General features: G+C 35.7%; 1 protein-coding gene across 1 annotated transcript in view; it reads left to right on the forward strand.

Annotated features, from left to right (window-relative positions):
* Positions 1–655: 655 nt before the first annotated feature.
* LOC113095406 (NT-3 growth factor receptor-like) overlaps positions 656–16923 on the forward strand; it is a gene marked incomplete at its 5' end in the record, with an annotated part of 81673 nt that continues 65405 nt past the window's right edge. Inside the window, 4 exons of the mRNA XM_026260922.1 lie at positions 656–952; positions 2268–2285; positions 3767–3828; positions 5348–5450. Coding sequence (XP_026116707.1) covers positions 656–952; positions 2268–2285; positions 3767–3828; positions 5348–5450 — 480 coding nt within the window. The remainder of the gene's footprint in view (positions 953–2267; positions 2286–3766; positions 3829–5347; positions 5451–16923) is intronic.

The raw sequence follows: 16923 nt of genomic DNA on the forward strand, positions 1-16923 counted from the left end.
AAAAACTAATTGAATAATGTAATGTAATGAGAAGAATGAAGGTCTGGAATTCATGGCATCTTTCATTGGCCAAGGCCCTTCTATGAGGCCTTTGACTAACATTTCAAACAACTAATCACAGATCATTTCATTCATCGTCACGCTTCGAGATTTGGAAATGTTTCGCAAATCAGACCGGTGAGTAAAACTCTCAGACGTATTTTAAAGATTCTATGTCACAAACTTTAAATATTTCACATACTTTTGAAAATCCAGCATTTAGCTGTTCCAGATAAGCGCTCGTCGTCACAGTTGAAAACACAGCGGCTTTCTTCTTTCGTGAGGGGGTTTGGTGCCCATGGTATCTTTGTTTCCAGGTGGAACGTTAAAGAACACGATACATAAGTCTCGCAGAAATCCTATAGAATTCAACCAATCCGATGATGACTTTGACATCCCTAAAGTGTTTCCACTTTTGTGTCCCATATGCATTAGACGTTTAGCCAACAGTCCATGAGGCTTCATACAATCTACATGTGCTCCAGAGGCCAAAGTCCCACTCTTGCATAAACGCAGTTTATAATAATACATTGTCATTGATTTTTGAATTAAGTTGGATGGTAACACAAAGTATTTAATCCTTTCTGTATAAAAGTATTTTATTTCTCTCCTGCAGTCCCTCCTGTCATCATTAAGTTTGAGGAGCCAGAGAAGAGGCATGACACGTGTATGGTCTTCACGGTGCGTGCAAACCCCCTGCCCACCCTCCGCTGGTACTATAATGGCAGGGAGATCAAGCCGACAGACTATGTTACACCAAAAATGGATGTCTATCTGGACAACTTAGAGGGATGCCTCTTATTCAAAAACCCCACACACCACAACAATGGGAATTACACTCTGGAGGCCAGCAACTTCCTGGGCGTGGCTGTCAAAACTGTGTACGCCCACTTTCTTCAGCCACCCTTTGATGGTACGTGACTCATTTCTACACTATTACGTTGCCTGTTATTTTAAAACCTACAGTTACATAATGTTTTCCCAGTGAGTGAACTGTCAGTTACAACTGAAAATGTTTTTCCCGTAAAAGTGGACAAAAGAATGCAAAAGTAACTACTTTGTGTTATCAAAAAAAAAAAAAAAGAGTCACATTCTCTTGTATTGGTGGAAGTGTATGATTAGTGTTTCTATGATTAGAGCTGTTAGGTCACAGATGTTGAGTTGAGAACAGTGAAATATATATATATATATATATATATATATATATATATATATATATATATATATATATATATATATATATATATATATATATACGTTTTATATATGAAAAGTGTTGTAAATTTTTGGTTTTAAACAAAACATTTTTATCAAATAATTTATGAATTGATGATGATGATGATTATGGACAATTTAGTATTAAATACAAAATGTTTTCTTCATTGTTTTTAATTGGCATAAAAAGTGGTCAGTATGATTTGTTTTTGTCATAGAAGTGAATGCTTAAGCAAGGATACATTTTAACTGACCAAAACTCCCACGCACACACAAAATGCACCAGTTTTCATAAAAATGTTTTAGTTTTCAGAACACACATGCAAAATTTTAAATATATTAAAATAATAATAAACAAGTTGTTTTAAACGTTAATACGTTTTCACAATATTACTATTTTTACAGTGTTTATGATAAAAAAGTTTTCTTGGTGGGCATTAGGGATTTAATTCAGAAATATAAGAAATAAATGGTACCAAACACAATTTTTTGACCTCGCAGCACTTTAATTGTGTGCACGAACATATATATATATATATATATATATATATATATATATATATATATATATATATATATTATATATATATATGTTATACTGTCTTCATATATAAGTCGCTTTGGATAAAAGCGTCTGCTTAAATGAATAAATGTAAATATAATGTAAATGTACATGCAAATCATATGAAATATCATGTCTATTCCACATCATTTCCTTTAAAGTTTAAAATTGCATGTTAAACTGCAATTATGTAATGTTTACACAAACACACACCAAACACACACACACACACACACACACACACACATATATATATATTATATATATACACATATAATATATACATATATATATTATATATATATATATATATATATATATATTATATATATATATATATACACATTACCATAATTGCACAAGAAATGAGGGGTAATTGCTAATCATGGTACAATAACGTTTTAAAAATGTGTTTTCATATACAACTGTGTGTTTCCCCCTCTTTTCTCAGTAGACTACACAGAATATGGTGAGTTTCTCCCTTTAATTGTTTGCTGCATGAATTTTTGTAACTTATTCATTAGGTTTGTTTATCATAAAACAAAGAATGATTTAGAAACACATCATTTGGTCTGTGCACTGAACAAACAACTACCCTCCAAACAATTACCTCGGCCTTATTCTCAGATGGCCGGCCGCCATAGTTGGGAGTGCTGTTATTAGACCTGTTTTGTATTTTTGGCGTAAAGTGAACCATATCTGTCAGTATGGGTGAAAAATCTGATCCTTTACAACAAGAAACTTTCCGAGAGACGATTACTGACCTTCACGAGAATGTTTATTATACTGATATCACCCTAATTAACAATATTTAATCAAGTTGAGGCACAGAAATGCGAATGACAGACTGATACTGTCAAAACTCTGGATGAAGTTAGATGGCTAGGGCTACCATGAACAGCCTTAGGGTTCGGCTCGATACTATATGAATAATAGGCAGCTCCTTAATCTACAATCAGACTCCCTAACGAAATGGCAGTAACCTTGCAACAGTCTAATCAAACAGTATTTTGCCCCAAGACATATTTAGTGAATAATCCCCAACAGTTCTCTTAAAACTAGAAGTTGTGTAGTCCTGCTCCTTGAGGGCCACCTTCCAGCAGAGTTTAGCTCCAGCCCTGATTAAACACACCTGAACCAGAAAATCGAGGTCTTCGGACACTGGAAACTTCCAGGCTGTCATGTGGGAGATAAATTTATACAGCAGGAGTGGCCCTTCAGGAGCAGAATTTGATTTTTTTTTTTTGTCTCAAAATGGTTTTACTTCTGAGTAAACACAAAACACCCATCACCTTTTAAAGGCTGGTTCGACAAAACCAAATTAAGTTATGGCGTGTTTTATTAACAAGTCTGTAGATTCGTAGGTAGTAAGTGAAAATTTATTGAAAATGACATGGAGGGAAAATAAAGTCTGTGCTGCTTTTACATTTGCCTCCAATATGCTCCAATAATGTATCCAATATGTATTTGGATGCTTAAGCACATATATATTTAAGTAAGTTTAAAATAATAAAAAAAAAATATATATATATATATATAATATATATATATATATATATATATATATATATATATATATATATATATACATATTATACATATATAAATATACATATAACTATAGCTTTAGACATATCATTTAATTTTTTTCTATTAAATTAATTGTATTACATTTTGCATTAATTGCAAATGAATTATAATTGTATTAATTTTATACAAACACTATATCATTGAAATCTCTGGTGTTAATCTTTTTTTTTTCACCTCTCAAAATAAATTATACTTCAGCCAGGATAAATTAAATTGATCAAAGGTGAAAACATAAGTAATTTACCCATTTTGGGGGTCACAGTAATGTACAGTATGCAGTATGTCCATGTGGTAAAAAAAAAAAATCCCTTTTCTTTCTTTCTTTTTCTGGAGACAACGACACTCTTGTTTGTTTTCTAGGGAGTCCGACTCCGACAGCTGTTACAACCATGACACATCGGCCTGAAGAGGACACGTTTGGCGTAAGTGTTATTTTTGTCTCCTGAGATCGAAGCACTCATATGAAGCATAATGAGGTTACTTGAACATCTTGTTCCCAGGAACACACGGCAGAGGTGTTGAAAACAAACTATTCTAAAATATTTTCTTCATGTTCATTTTTTTCCCCTCACATTTTACCTCCTCTATCTGCCGGTTCCCTTGTGGCTTATATGTTTCCACAGCTGCTTAAAAAAAGTACTTTTGTTAATCTTTGTGCTATAATTGACTAGATGGAGATTATATTCTCATCTGAAGGTTTTAATAGTGACTCGGGCACAAGCACAAAGATTGAGCATGGCCCTCAGTTGTTTGGAGGTCCTAACTATGGGGAAAAGCTTTTTGCTTCTGATAGCTTTATTCCAGCACTTTGACTGCTTCGATTTAATGTTTATTGTCTTTATTTGGTGTTGATCTGGAGCATTTAGACATTATATTAAGTTGTATGCTTTGTATTTCCCATAAGGTAGTATATCTTGGCTGTGCCATCTCTTACAACACCTAACCTGAATTATTATTATAATCTTTTTTTCTTTTTTATACTTTGCCCTTCTCTTTTCATGCAATTTATCAAATCTACCGCTGCCATATGCAACTTATGACTTCAATTACATAAACCCCTCATGATTACGACATCAATACAAATCACATAAACAAGTCAAGACATGCTTCGTAGGTTTGCTATAAAATTGCATTTTTCCTTCTGCTTGAGACACAAGATTAGATTGAAATATTTGACGCATTTTAAGTTGTTAGTTATGTCATTCCTGTACTGTAGTTCCCTCATAAAAGACTGTAAATATCATTTTACATTACAAATTATTATATTATCAAATAAGCTAATGTTTTAGCATGCTAGCATACTACTATTTCTGCAGTGTGTAGAAAGTAAACAGAATGCATATTTTTATCTGTGCGTACATGTAGAATACCCAGATGACCTATATTGGCCACAGAGTCCTGCACTGGTCCATTTTTGGAGACCCGTGGCCGACCGTACCCGCAAAGTTCAGTCGTTGCTGGACTCTAATTGGCCAAAATGTGCAACTTAGCATACCATTTCCCAAGATGCAATGCTAATAAATTATAATAAATGAGGTTAGCCATTTTTATAAAACACACCTAAACCTTCTTCTGTACAGCCTTTCATCAAAAATTTGTTAATGATACCTATTATTTTACCCATTTGAGTTTTTTGCATAGACTTTGAATATTAAGTAAAAATAGCTAAACATTTACAGTGTGAATTAAACATGCAGTGTAATGAGACAATGTGACAACAATGTAAGATTTTTCTTCTAATTAGGCAGTAAACAGTTTATACCATGTGCAGTAAGCAGTATGCCAATATTCAGTTTAAAAAAAATACAGTAATCCTTTATAACTGCTGAGCTGCTAGAGCTAAGCTAAGTGCTAAACCGGTTTAGACTGTTATAAATTTGGCTCTCATTTCATATTTTGGTTCTTCAATTAAATTAAATGTTGTGTTTCCTGCTCCTCTAGGTATCGATTGCAGTTGGCTTGGCTGGCTTCGCCTGCGTTCTCCTTGTCGTTATGTTTGTGCTAATCAACAAATATGGCAGACGCTCAAAGTTTGGCATGAAAGGTAAGCCAGTGTAAACTATTCAGCAGGAAACTTGGCACATTGTGTTATTAGTGAAGTGTGACATTAACTGACTCAGTTTTAATACCAGAAACTGTTGTTTGTAGGAAGAAGGGAAATGCTAAAATGCTATGCAAATTTTCCTATTTTAACAATCTGCTCTGAATCAAACTCTTAAGTTGAGCTTCTTGGTTTTTGGATATTTAAAATTTTGAATTATTTAGCAAGGCAAAATCGGGTTGGACTGATACATTTTTTCTTTGGGAGTTCAGATGTGTATGTGAATATTTAATTGTTCATTAAACTGAGTTATAATGGGTGTCGTGTTTACCGATTTCAAGGAATAATGAGCCTGATGGAGTTTCAGCCACGCTTTTGGTCTCTAAATAGGATTCATGTCACTGTGCTGGATGGACTCCCTTGGGTTTGTCTGAAGTCCAAAGCCTATGCATTGCTGGCGAGCAGTTAGCAGGCGCTGTAGTTAGCCGTCTCCTTGGTTACGTGTTGGGATGGCAGGATGCTAGGCTCAGTCATGCTTTCCTGATTCTCCGATGGGTTTGGCAGGGTTGTTGTTTTCCTCTCTTCTCTCAGAATCCTTCAAAGCGCAGTCGGTTTCGCTAACCATGATGCATTTTGGCAGTTTTTTTTTTAGCCGTAGCAGTGGGAAACAACTCTGTTTTCCATCCCAGCTCTGACATAAAAACCAGAAATTTCAAATTTTCCCCATTGACACCTAAGTCATTATGAATAGGATACATCCGGATGTCATATAATGGCTTAGTAATGAACATTACGTGTGACATGTAGACCCGTGTGGAACAATGCAACACCAATTACACTACAACCAACACAAATGCTCATGTATCAAAGGGATAATTAATGTGATGCTTTCAGTCCCTGGAGTCTCCATGTTGTATTTTTCATTCAACATCAACTGGGAATGTAATGAGTGGCTCTTTCTAGTGGTAACGATGTCAGAGTACCCACAAGGCCCTTGTATTGCGCAGACAGAGCTCTAAATGAATGCGTGCCGTGTTCGCTGACTGTGTCTTTCCTTGGCACAATGCCACTTTCATTGACTTACTCTTATTCATTTTGTTTCCCATGGGGACACCCCCCCCCCAACCATGTTTTACAACCGCAACCCTTGTCTTTTTTTTTCACCAATCCTTGTACACCCTCCCACTCTCTTCCTTCTGTTACCCCCCAGTCTTGTTGACAGAAAGCGAGAACTCTCAATCCTTTTTTAGCAAGGCTAATTAATTTGAGATTAACCTGATTAAGCAAGAGAATGGAAGAGCTCTGGATGGTGCTGGAAGAAGTCCGGCTGCTGGTTCCGGCTTGATCCGAATCATTCCAGCTGTTTGGATCTCCAGAAAATTACACAAAGATGATTGTTGTGCTTGGGATTGCCTGTACCCTGTTATTCAGACTCCAAAAAGAAAGAATATCAGTATAATTTCTATTTTTGCAAGAATATAAAGCATACATTGATAATGACATTGATCATTCACAGCTGTAGTGAGTTTCTTAGCCATAACTTTGTCGCCAAGGTTTTTCCAGAGCTTTTCAATTGGGTTTATATCAGTGTTCTGCACTTGGGCTTCAGTCTTTCCTCAGTTTGGCAAATAAAAACATAACTAACTCTCATCACTAAAGTTAACGTTTGACAGGTGCACCTCTCTCCACACTATATGCTCCTCAACAAAGGTGACCTTAGCCATTTGATTATTTCTGCTGATGAGAGGATTCATCACTGCAGTGTGCGCTTTTAATCTGACTTCTTGTGCCGAGACAGATCCTTACCCTGTTCATTGCCGATCTGGTAAGCAATTCCAGCTGCAGTGTTGAACCGATTCCCTATTGAGAGTCTTTGCATTATCCTGTCCTCTTATGCTGTTTTCTCAATGTGGATGACCAGCCTTTAGGCGGGATCTGAATGAATTAGTGTCAAGGTAAACCAGCAATATTCTTAAAATCACAGATTTAGAAAGACAAACTTCTCTTGCAGTGGCTGTTCAGAATACAATTAATTGATGACATTTGCTAAAAAAAATATATATATGTATATTTACAATGAATTAAAGATATATATTATACTGATGCTCCAGAAGGAAACAAGATGCATTAAGAGCTGGGGGGTGAAAACTTTTGGAATTTGAAGATCAAGGTAAATTGTACTTAATTTGTGTACCGGGAAACATACAAGTATCTTCTGTTGCTTACAAAGGGCAGAACTAAATGAAAAAAATATATATTTCAACAAAATAAGACAAATTTGGACATCTTCATCAGCTCTTAATGCATCTTGTTTCCTTCTGGAGCATCAGTGAATGTTTGAATCTTTTTAAATGGTTGTGTTTGAGTCCCTCAATTGTCCTTAGTGTGAAAAGATGCATCTCAAAATCATACAGTCACTGCTGGAAATGGTTCAAATATGCAAATATGCTGGAAACTGAAGAATCTGCAGGACCTTAAAGATTTTTCTGAAGAACGCTGCTCAGTTTAACTGTTCAGAACAAACAAGGGACTCATGCACAACCATCACAAAACAGAAAGACAGTCGAGGATCATCAGGTAACAGAACACAGTATTAAGAACCAAAGGTTCCCAAACTTTTGAATGGGGTTATTTTAATAATTTCAGCATTGTTTTTGTCTTCTGGACTAAATGTTAATATCTTTTATGTACAATATCTTACTCAGGACAGTACTAAATAAAATATAACATGCATATAGTATGATCTCTCTTATTTTTTGAAAATTACTCATATTTTCACAGATTCTGCAAAGGCTGCCCAAACTTTCGATCCCCACTGTATATGTATATATATATGTATACGTGTGTGTGTGTGTGTGTGTGTGTGTGTGTGTGTGTATATATATATATATATATATATACATATACATATATTATACAAATATATTTTATGTTTAGTTCTCTATATTCTAAAATGTTTTTATAATAATAAAGAAAACTTGATATTAATTAATATTCAATTACTGTTTTTTTAATATATTTATGAATTTAGATTTTCACAGATTCCCTCATTGTGCTAAATGCTGCTATATTATCAGGCTTAATTTCTTGGACCTACTTTGGCCCTCAAGTCTGACCTCAAAACAGTACATGCCTGGGGATAAAATGTGGCCTACTGTCACCCTATTCAACGATTTTATTATTCCTTTATTCCAAATCAAACAGTAGCCCTTTCTGTCAGACTGTCTCGGCTGAGAGCGGCGGAAAATGCTGTTTGTACTCTGGTATTGAGACTTTACATTATTCTTTTGGTTCTCGTCCAATGCAATGAATGGGAGTTGTTCATATGAACTGAGGCGTAAATAATCTTAATCTATTCCTGTGGTGAAAGAAAAAGATTTGGCTCAGGGAACGCACAAAGTCCTTCGAAAAACATTAGTATGTTTCTGTACTACTTGTAAATGAGGCTATTCAGTTAGTTAGCACTTTATGTCTTCATTTTGTATGTTACTAGGTACAGAACATGACTTTTTATGTTGTGTCCTCAAATGCTTCCTCGTGGAGACCGAAGGAAAGATATCTGGAGAGATCTTAGTCCAGTCCAGGCTTCGCTGGCTTTCTGTAGCAGGATACACCCACAGGGTGTTTAAAGCTCCCTGTCTCCTGATTCTTATTCCAGCCCGCATCTTACGTCTGAGTTAAACTTTCTCTGAGGGCTCACAGTGAGATCCCATTATTACCATCTTAAATCTGACAGCAGGGCTCTCACACAAATGGAAAAAGCTTCTCTCTCTCTCTCTCTCTCTCTCTCTCTCTCTCTCTCAGAAGTCCTTACATCTGAGAAAGAATATGTGTGTAAAGTATATGTGTGTGTATATTGTATGAGAGATCTGTATCTCCAGTGCCTGCATTCATCCTTCTGGTCCAATAAAATAGACAGCTGTAGTTTTCCACTTCCAGACTTCATTTCTGTGGAGATGGAGCTCATATACTTTGCTTCAGGTTACTTCTTTAATTTGACTCAAAGCATATTGCTTATTAAAGACTAATTGATCCGAAAACATCAATATCGCATCGCACTTCTTGTGATTTATGTATATCTACTAGATTTTGATGCTTTTTTTTTTTTTTTTTTACCCTTTGGTAAAGTTTTTTTTTTTTTTTCGTGGCGACTTCTGTGGTGTCTCAAGTCAATTAAAAGTGTGTTTGAAACGGATGCCGCTCCGCTTTGTATAAAGAATGATTAACTCAACCCCACCAGAGATCTCTTTTACAAGTCTAAGGCATGAATTCATGAGCCATGGATTATTATCTTGTGTAATGAATGATTTGGAGGTTCATCCTTGAGATGCTTAATTGTTGTGTAAAAATAATGGCAGTGAGAGTTTTTATGCTACGACCAACAGACGGATATTGCTTTCTAAGGAAACAATTAAATACAGATTTATCTGAAGTACTATAAAACATTAGCTTGTTTTATTATTTTAAAACATCTGTTTATATATATGTATAACACATTTGTTTTCATAGTTTCAATATAATTTTTAATAAATGTTTATATATTTAGTGATTGCAACGGTATATTTAAGATGATAATAATAATAATAATAATAATAATAATAATTGTTATTTTTATTATTATTATTGCTGTTATAGTTCTTTTAACAAATTAGTGTTATATTATTTTGTTTATTTATTACATTTTTATTTTATTAATTACTTATCACAGTTTATAACTTTTATTATTATTATTATTATTATTATTATTATTATTATTATTATTATTATTATTATAAATAGTAGAAGTAGAAGTAATACTAATAATAGTATTATATAATGGTATAATAGTGTTCCTGTGGCTCAAGTGATAGAGCATTGCGTTAGCAGCGCAAGGTTGTGGGTTTGATTCCCAGTGAACAAGTTAGGTAAAAAATGTTAACCTGAATGCACTGTACAGTAAGTCGTGTGTGTGTGTTGGGAGAGATTGGGTGCCTGTAGCCACTGCAGTTCAACCATCTACAGTGGCTACAGGCACCCAATCTCTCCCAACACACACACACACACACACACACACAAACATCAGCTTTCCTCAGTTCTGGTCTTGCTGCTTCACAGATGTGATTTGATTCTGACCTCACCAGGTGTAGTGCTGAGTTTGCTTTACTGTGAAATCTGCCATATAAAGCATTTCTTTCATATGTTTCTGCCTTTGTAGCTGGGAATGACCCATTTCATTGTTGCACTGTCAAACAATTGTCTTTCTTTAGGTCCTTCATTTGTTCTTTCTACTTGTATTTTCTACCAACTACCTTCCTTTCTACCCTTCATCTTTGCAGCTTTTTCTGTTTGTTCATACTGTGCTTTCAGTGTCCCTTCTTTCTTTCTTTCTTTCTTTTGGACTTAATTTTCCCTTGCCTTCCCCTCCCTTCCCTTGATTCTTGGTGGGCTTGGAATCACATTCATATTTTACCTGCGTCCATTTTTATCTGATGCAACGATTCCAACTCGCTGTACTATTTCAGAGTTCAGCACCTTCCCTTTAGGGAATGCAAAGATTCATCTGGTGATATAACATCGGAAGAAGAAGGGAGGGAAAAGGGGCTTTTAAAACAAAAAAGAACAGGACAAGAAAACAAATGATTCTATTAAGCATCCGCTGCTTGTCGTCCTTCAAAGATAGATACCCTGCCAAAAGGACAAGTGGACTAAAACTCCTCCTCTTAGCAGTGGCCTTGTATCTAAATAATCTCATTCTTTGGCCAGGAAGCTTTAGGTGATGCTTAACTTCGAACCAGAACAGTGTAATGGCATTAACATTATGCAATTATAAAGCAAATGCAATGTTTTCCAGAGCACTGAGTGTGATATTCTTGGCTTTTCTTTTTAATAAAGGTTATACATCTGTCATACTGTTGGCGTCTGCATCCAATTAAATTTACAAAAGTGATCTGATGTACATATACATTGATAATAAAGGTCTAAAAATAAAGTGTACCCTAAACCTACATATTAGAACCTAAAGTGTACATAATATTAGTACAAAAGTGTACCTTTTGAAAATGTACTGCCCCCAGGGAAAGCTTTTGTATCTTGTTTCCTGAGAGTGTAGAAAGCATATATATTCAACTGTCTACTTTAATGTTTCCAATAACTTTTGTCAAAATATGTACAATACTATGTAGTGTTTTATTAGTTTGGAAAATGGTCCAGCACCTTGCAAAATCAAATTTGCAAGTTGTTCATAAGTTATAAGTTATTTTGCTCCATTAGACTATTGAGGTTTACAGAAAGTACCACTGTAATGGTGCTGCTTTATTGCAGAATTTGTATTTGCTTCATTTTTATTATTCAGATTATGTTGCTTTCTTGTTTAATACTCTGAAACTGCTTTGAAACACTCTCTATTGTACAAAACGCTTTAAACTTGACAAATGGGCTATGTGGCATGTGGTGTCTACACCTGTGTGCAAACAGTTACTCTCTTTTTATATCAGTGGTTTCTTGTTTTGACTTTACATGTTGGCTTTGATAAGTGTTTTAAGTGACTAATCTTGTCAGACTGCTTAAAATCATGATCAATAACACGCTTTCAATCCACCACCATCTCTACCTGCCTCTCTGCCCGCTTGCAGTCGGTTCTCACTCTCTCTACAGTTGATTGGAGTTGCCAGTGATGGCCTGAGCTGCTCTGTCATTTGTCACTGTCCATTTTCCGTGGTGTCTACCTCTACCTCCCATGACCCCCGCCACGTGAGAGCAGACACCTGCTCTCTGTGAACCGCTCTCCATGTGTCAGCCGGTGAACTAGAGCTGCCAGAGCAGGGGCGGGGCCTGACAGGCAGCGTTTTAAACTCTGACACTCAAACCGCGACTCTCTCCCGTACCCTCTGTGACTAACCAACCGTTTTCAGACCCCAGGACCTCCACCTTGTCTGCTTCGGTCGCCTTCAGTCTATCCCGGCCCCCATCATCCTGCCACTTTTCCTTCAGCCTCTTGATGCTGGGTGCACTCTCTTCTCTTTTCGACCACATCCACCATCCCAAACGTCTATCACAAGGGATTTTCCTTTCCTCCGTGCACCATTACCTGTGAAGGCCGATTAGTACACACCAGTGAAACAGTATATCACTTCTGACTGGCTCTGCCTGAACCAGAGAAGGGAGGAGCGGGACAGCTCAGAGTGTTGATGTAAGTCTATTGCACCCCTGAATACAATTCCATCACAGGAAATTGTATGTGTTTTTGCGTTCATTTATTTTATATAAGGCATTTACAGTATTTAAAGTGTTTTTGCATTTATTTATCTTATATAAGGCATTAACAGTATATTGGTTTGGCAGACAAAACAATTAAATTGATTGTAGATTGAAGCCTACTGACATGCCTGTATGTCTTATTTTGAAAGCAATGAATATGTCAAACTGGCCAGACCAATTTATAAACCACGTAAAACAAATCTGTACAAATCTTTAAAAAAAAAAGTTTTATTCAATATAATGCAAAACTGATTTATCCACCCAGTTATATATCCGTCAGCTCGCCAACATTGGTAGCATGCTGCCGAGAAGCTATGCATTAAACTAGACATGTCCTGCTGTACGTATACATCACAGCAAAAAGCTCCTTAGTGCTAGATGTATTTGTACGGAACAAGAAAATGCTGCATTCAGATCAGCTTCTCAGATCTATCTATCTCCATGTGCAAGGCTTAAGAGGAGAAAATGCCACTGCACGCAGGCCTCGTTCCCATCTGCTATCGTTTCTGTGCTCTGAAACAAAACAGGAGCCCCTAAGACCCTTTTATTTATTTACTGTATGACAGTTAAAGATAGATGAGAAGAACCCTGGAGAATCTGGCTCCCCTCCACTGTCACCGTCCTAGAAATAGAATATAGCGATGAAGGGCCAGTATCAGAGACAGGGCCTCAATGAAAAGAAGGCAGACCGAGGAGGCTTCTGGGACTCCATGGGCGAGCTACTCCATCTGAGCTTCTGCCAGGGTTGCCCTGGGAATGTGTTGGCACTGCTTTCGCATGGCTTGACTGCTCATCATATCTTAGTACATCTATATAACAACAACAAAAATGATCTCTTTTAGATTTGGAGCATTGACTGATGCAGAATTGGGAGTGTCTTTATTTTTTGTTGCGAAGAGGAATTCAAAGACAAGGATATTGCATCAGCAGTTGAGTTGGCTAACTTAGCACATTTTCCAAAACTATGGAAAGTCTGAATCATTTTGGTGAATCAGTTTGTTCCGATTCAATTTTTGGAGGACCCAGAGCTCTGCAGAGTGTTGTTCCAACCCTGCTCCAACACATATACCATGTTATTTTCAATTAAGCCTGACGGACTTGATTAGTTGGATCAGGTGTATTTAATTAGGGTTTAATCTAAACTCCTGGAAATGAGTTTGACACGACTGTTCTAAATTATTCAATGATTCAATCTAAATTTATTGGGAATATTTGATTCATTATAGGGAATCGGGTTGTTATAAATGGTCTTATATACATATATACCAAGAAGTTGTGATTCATTCTAGTGAATCGGTTCATTCTAAATGTCCTATTTCTAATATGTAGCACTGGAAAGAATCATTCATTCTAATGAATTGGTTCATCCTAAATGATTGTGTCTTTAATATGTAGAACTGGAATGTTAGATTCATTCTAGGGAATCAGTTTGTTCTAAATGGTTCTTTCTCATATGTATTGTTAAAATATTAATAGTGAACTGGTTTGTTTAAAATTGTTCTCTCTCTCTCAAATGTACTGTTGAAATGTTTCTCTCTCATATGTAATATTTAAAAATCAGATTCATTTTAGTAAATCTGTTTCATCAGACAGTTTATGTAAATGAAGAGATCGACAAATGACTTACTGATTCAAGTCCTTGTACTACAGTACTATATTAGGTTTTGGAAATTAAGGTGTTCTACATAAGGAGCTATTTATTAGCAGTTTCATTGCATCGTTTACTACTTTTTCTGCAGTGATTTTCATTTCAAACTTACTTAGTAAATTAGCTTAATTTAGTTCAGCTCAAATTATTATATTTTTCAAAAGTAAGGCCAAAGGCGGGCTGCAAATTTGCGTTGTGTCACTAGGCTTCGAATGGCCATGCATTAAAGACTTCGCCCAAATATATGGGCATAAAACAGGCTGTTCTACTCGCTTCCCAAAGGAAAGCAGTCTTCAGCAAACGTTCATTAGCATTTTAATTGGATGCTTAAAGATATACATAATTATGAGTTCCCTTGCAGAAAAGTGAATGTTTAAGTACTGTCTTGTAGCGCTAAACAGCTGTATACCCTCTTGTACTTAGGTGATCAGTGTTGCTTGGCGCTATATGCAAAGGTGGAGCTGAGTCAGGAACATGAAGTTGGAACAGATGAATGGTCTTGGAAATTCAGCACTTTTTTTGCAATGCTAAAATGTACCAGATAATGAGGCACTTGAGTTTGCTTATGGGGTAAGCAGTGGGGCTCCTGCATTTGATGTGATGTTTTGTCATAATTTTTTTTTTTTTTTTTTTTTTTTTTTTTGCTTGCATCAAGCATGTTTTTTTTTGTTCAGCAAGTGGATAAGAAAACAGTTTTTCCTTGCTGCTTATATGACTATGGAGTGTGTAGCGTGTATTCTTAAATATACATATACGTACACACACACACACACATACATATATATATTAGGGGTGCACGATATCTGCCGATGATTAATGCGCATCTTGTCAGCAATGCGGGTTATCTAATCAGTGGTAAATTCCATCAGGTGCATGATTTCACATAGAGCAGCTGTTACTACACGGAGTCATTGTTAAAGCTGCGCAAATTCTTGTTCATTATCAGCTTGGATTTGCGCATTAATCTCGGTGTAACGGTACGTACACCGTAAATCACAGTTCGGTACGTACCTCGGTTTAAAGTCACGGTTCGGTTCATTTTAATTCCAGTAAGGGAAAGAAATGCAAACATTAAACTGCAGGTTATTTATTACTATAAACTTTTTTTAACAATTTATTTACACCTATTTTAAATACATTTTAATAAAATATATATAAATTAAAATCAAGAATAATAAATAAAATACTGCTGCAAAGTTTGCCACTAAATAAAATACTCTCAGTCTCAAACCAATATCATATAATAAAATATAATGAAAAATATAAATAAATAACTATGATTACAGTGCAGCATTACCAATCCCAGCTTGTAGGCCTGCTCATATTTAAAAAAATATTACTTTTCCAAAGTGTAAAGTGCAGCACCAGCAGATTTTAGACCTGCTTAGATTTCGTTATTGCGTTGGACCGATCGGAATTAAGAGCAAAGGTCTGTTTAAATGCAGACGGGAGCTGCGTTTGAATTACAATCATTTTTTTTTCCTAGTTGTAGTGATATTCACACTCGCATGATGCCTTTTGAAAACCTTAGGCCGGTGACACACTGGCATATTGCACCTGTCAAACATAGTCTATTTTGCCGTCAATACTGTTGATGGTGTCCTTTATCAGTAGGCTTTATATTTATGCTCAACATGAAGTATAGATATATTTTGTCGTGAAGACAAGATCCTGGTCTGTCGGCGGTCTCCCTCTATGTCACCTACAGCAGCAGCAGCAGCAGCACCCAGCGCTGCGTCAGGCATGATTCTGGTGTGTAAAGACACAGAAAACGCGAAGCAACTGACACTGACACGTTGTGTCACTGGCCTTAGAATCAGCTGCAGGGCGGGATTTGCGCTGAACGCGGAGACTTCCGCCACTTAATATGTTCGTTTGGAAACACAAAAATGTACCTATTTTTTCGCATACAAAATATTGCATTCGTCATTCGGTACACACGTGCACCGTGCCGAAAGCCTTGTACCGAAACAGTCTGGTACGAATATATATATATATATATATATATATATATATATATATATATATATATATATATATATATATATATATATATATATATATATATATATATATATATACACATACATATCTGTGTGTGTGTGTAAATTAAAAAACTGTTTATTTTTTTCATTCACACAATTTTTAGCATCTCGATAAATATATTTTTTAAAGGAGTAATTTAAATGATTCAGTCAACTGATTCATTCAGTGGCTGTCTTTATGAGCGAGTCATTGAATTATCCATTTGTCTGATTCATTCAGTAACACTATTACTGTGACTGTTTGTGCAGCTTTGTCTATTATTTTTAAAATTAGTTTCAAAGTAACTAACAATATTGTGTTTAAAACACTCAAATATTAATTTCTTCTGTGCTGTACAAATCATTTCACTCAGTCTTCTTGAATATTAACACATTTGGGCAACAGCACTCTTGCTTGTGTGATATTGCCTCAATATACAAATAAAAAAGGTGTTGGACATTGCAGTCTAAAATGTTACCCATAATCCCTTTCACTTTTAATCCACAAATAGAGCTGCAACTATGACATATGAGTTATGAAGTTTTCTTGGCACCGCAGTGACATGCT

The sequence above is a fragment of the Carassius auratus genome, unplaced genomic scaffold (genome assembly GCF_003368295.1).
Source record: "Carassius auratus strain Wakin unplaced genomic scaffold, ASM336829v1 scaf_tig00215715, whole genome shotgun sequence".
NCBI classification, from domain to species: domain Eukaryota; kingdom Metazoa; phylum Chordata; class Actinopteri; order Cypriniformes; family Cyprinidae; genus Carassius; species Carassius auratus.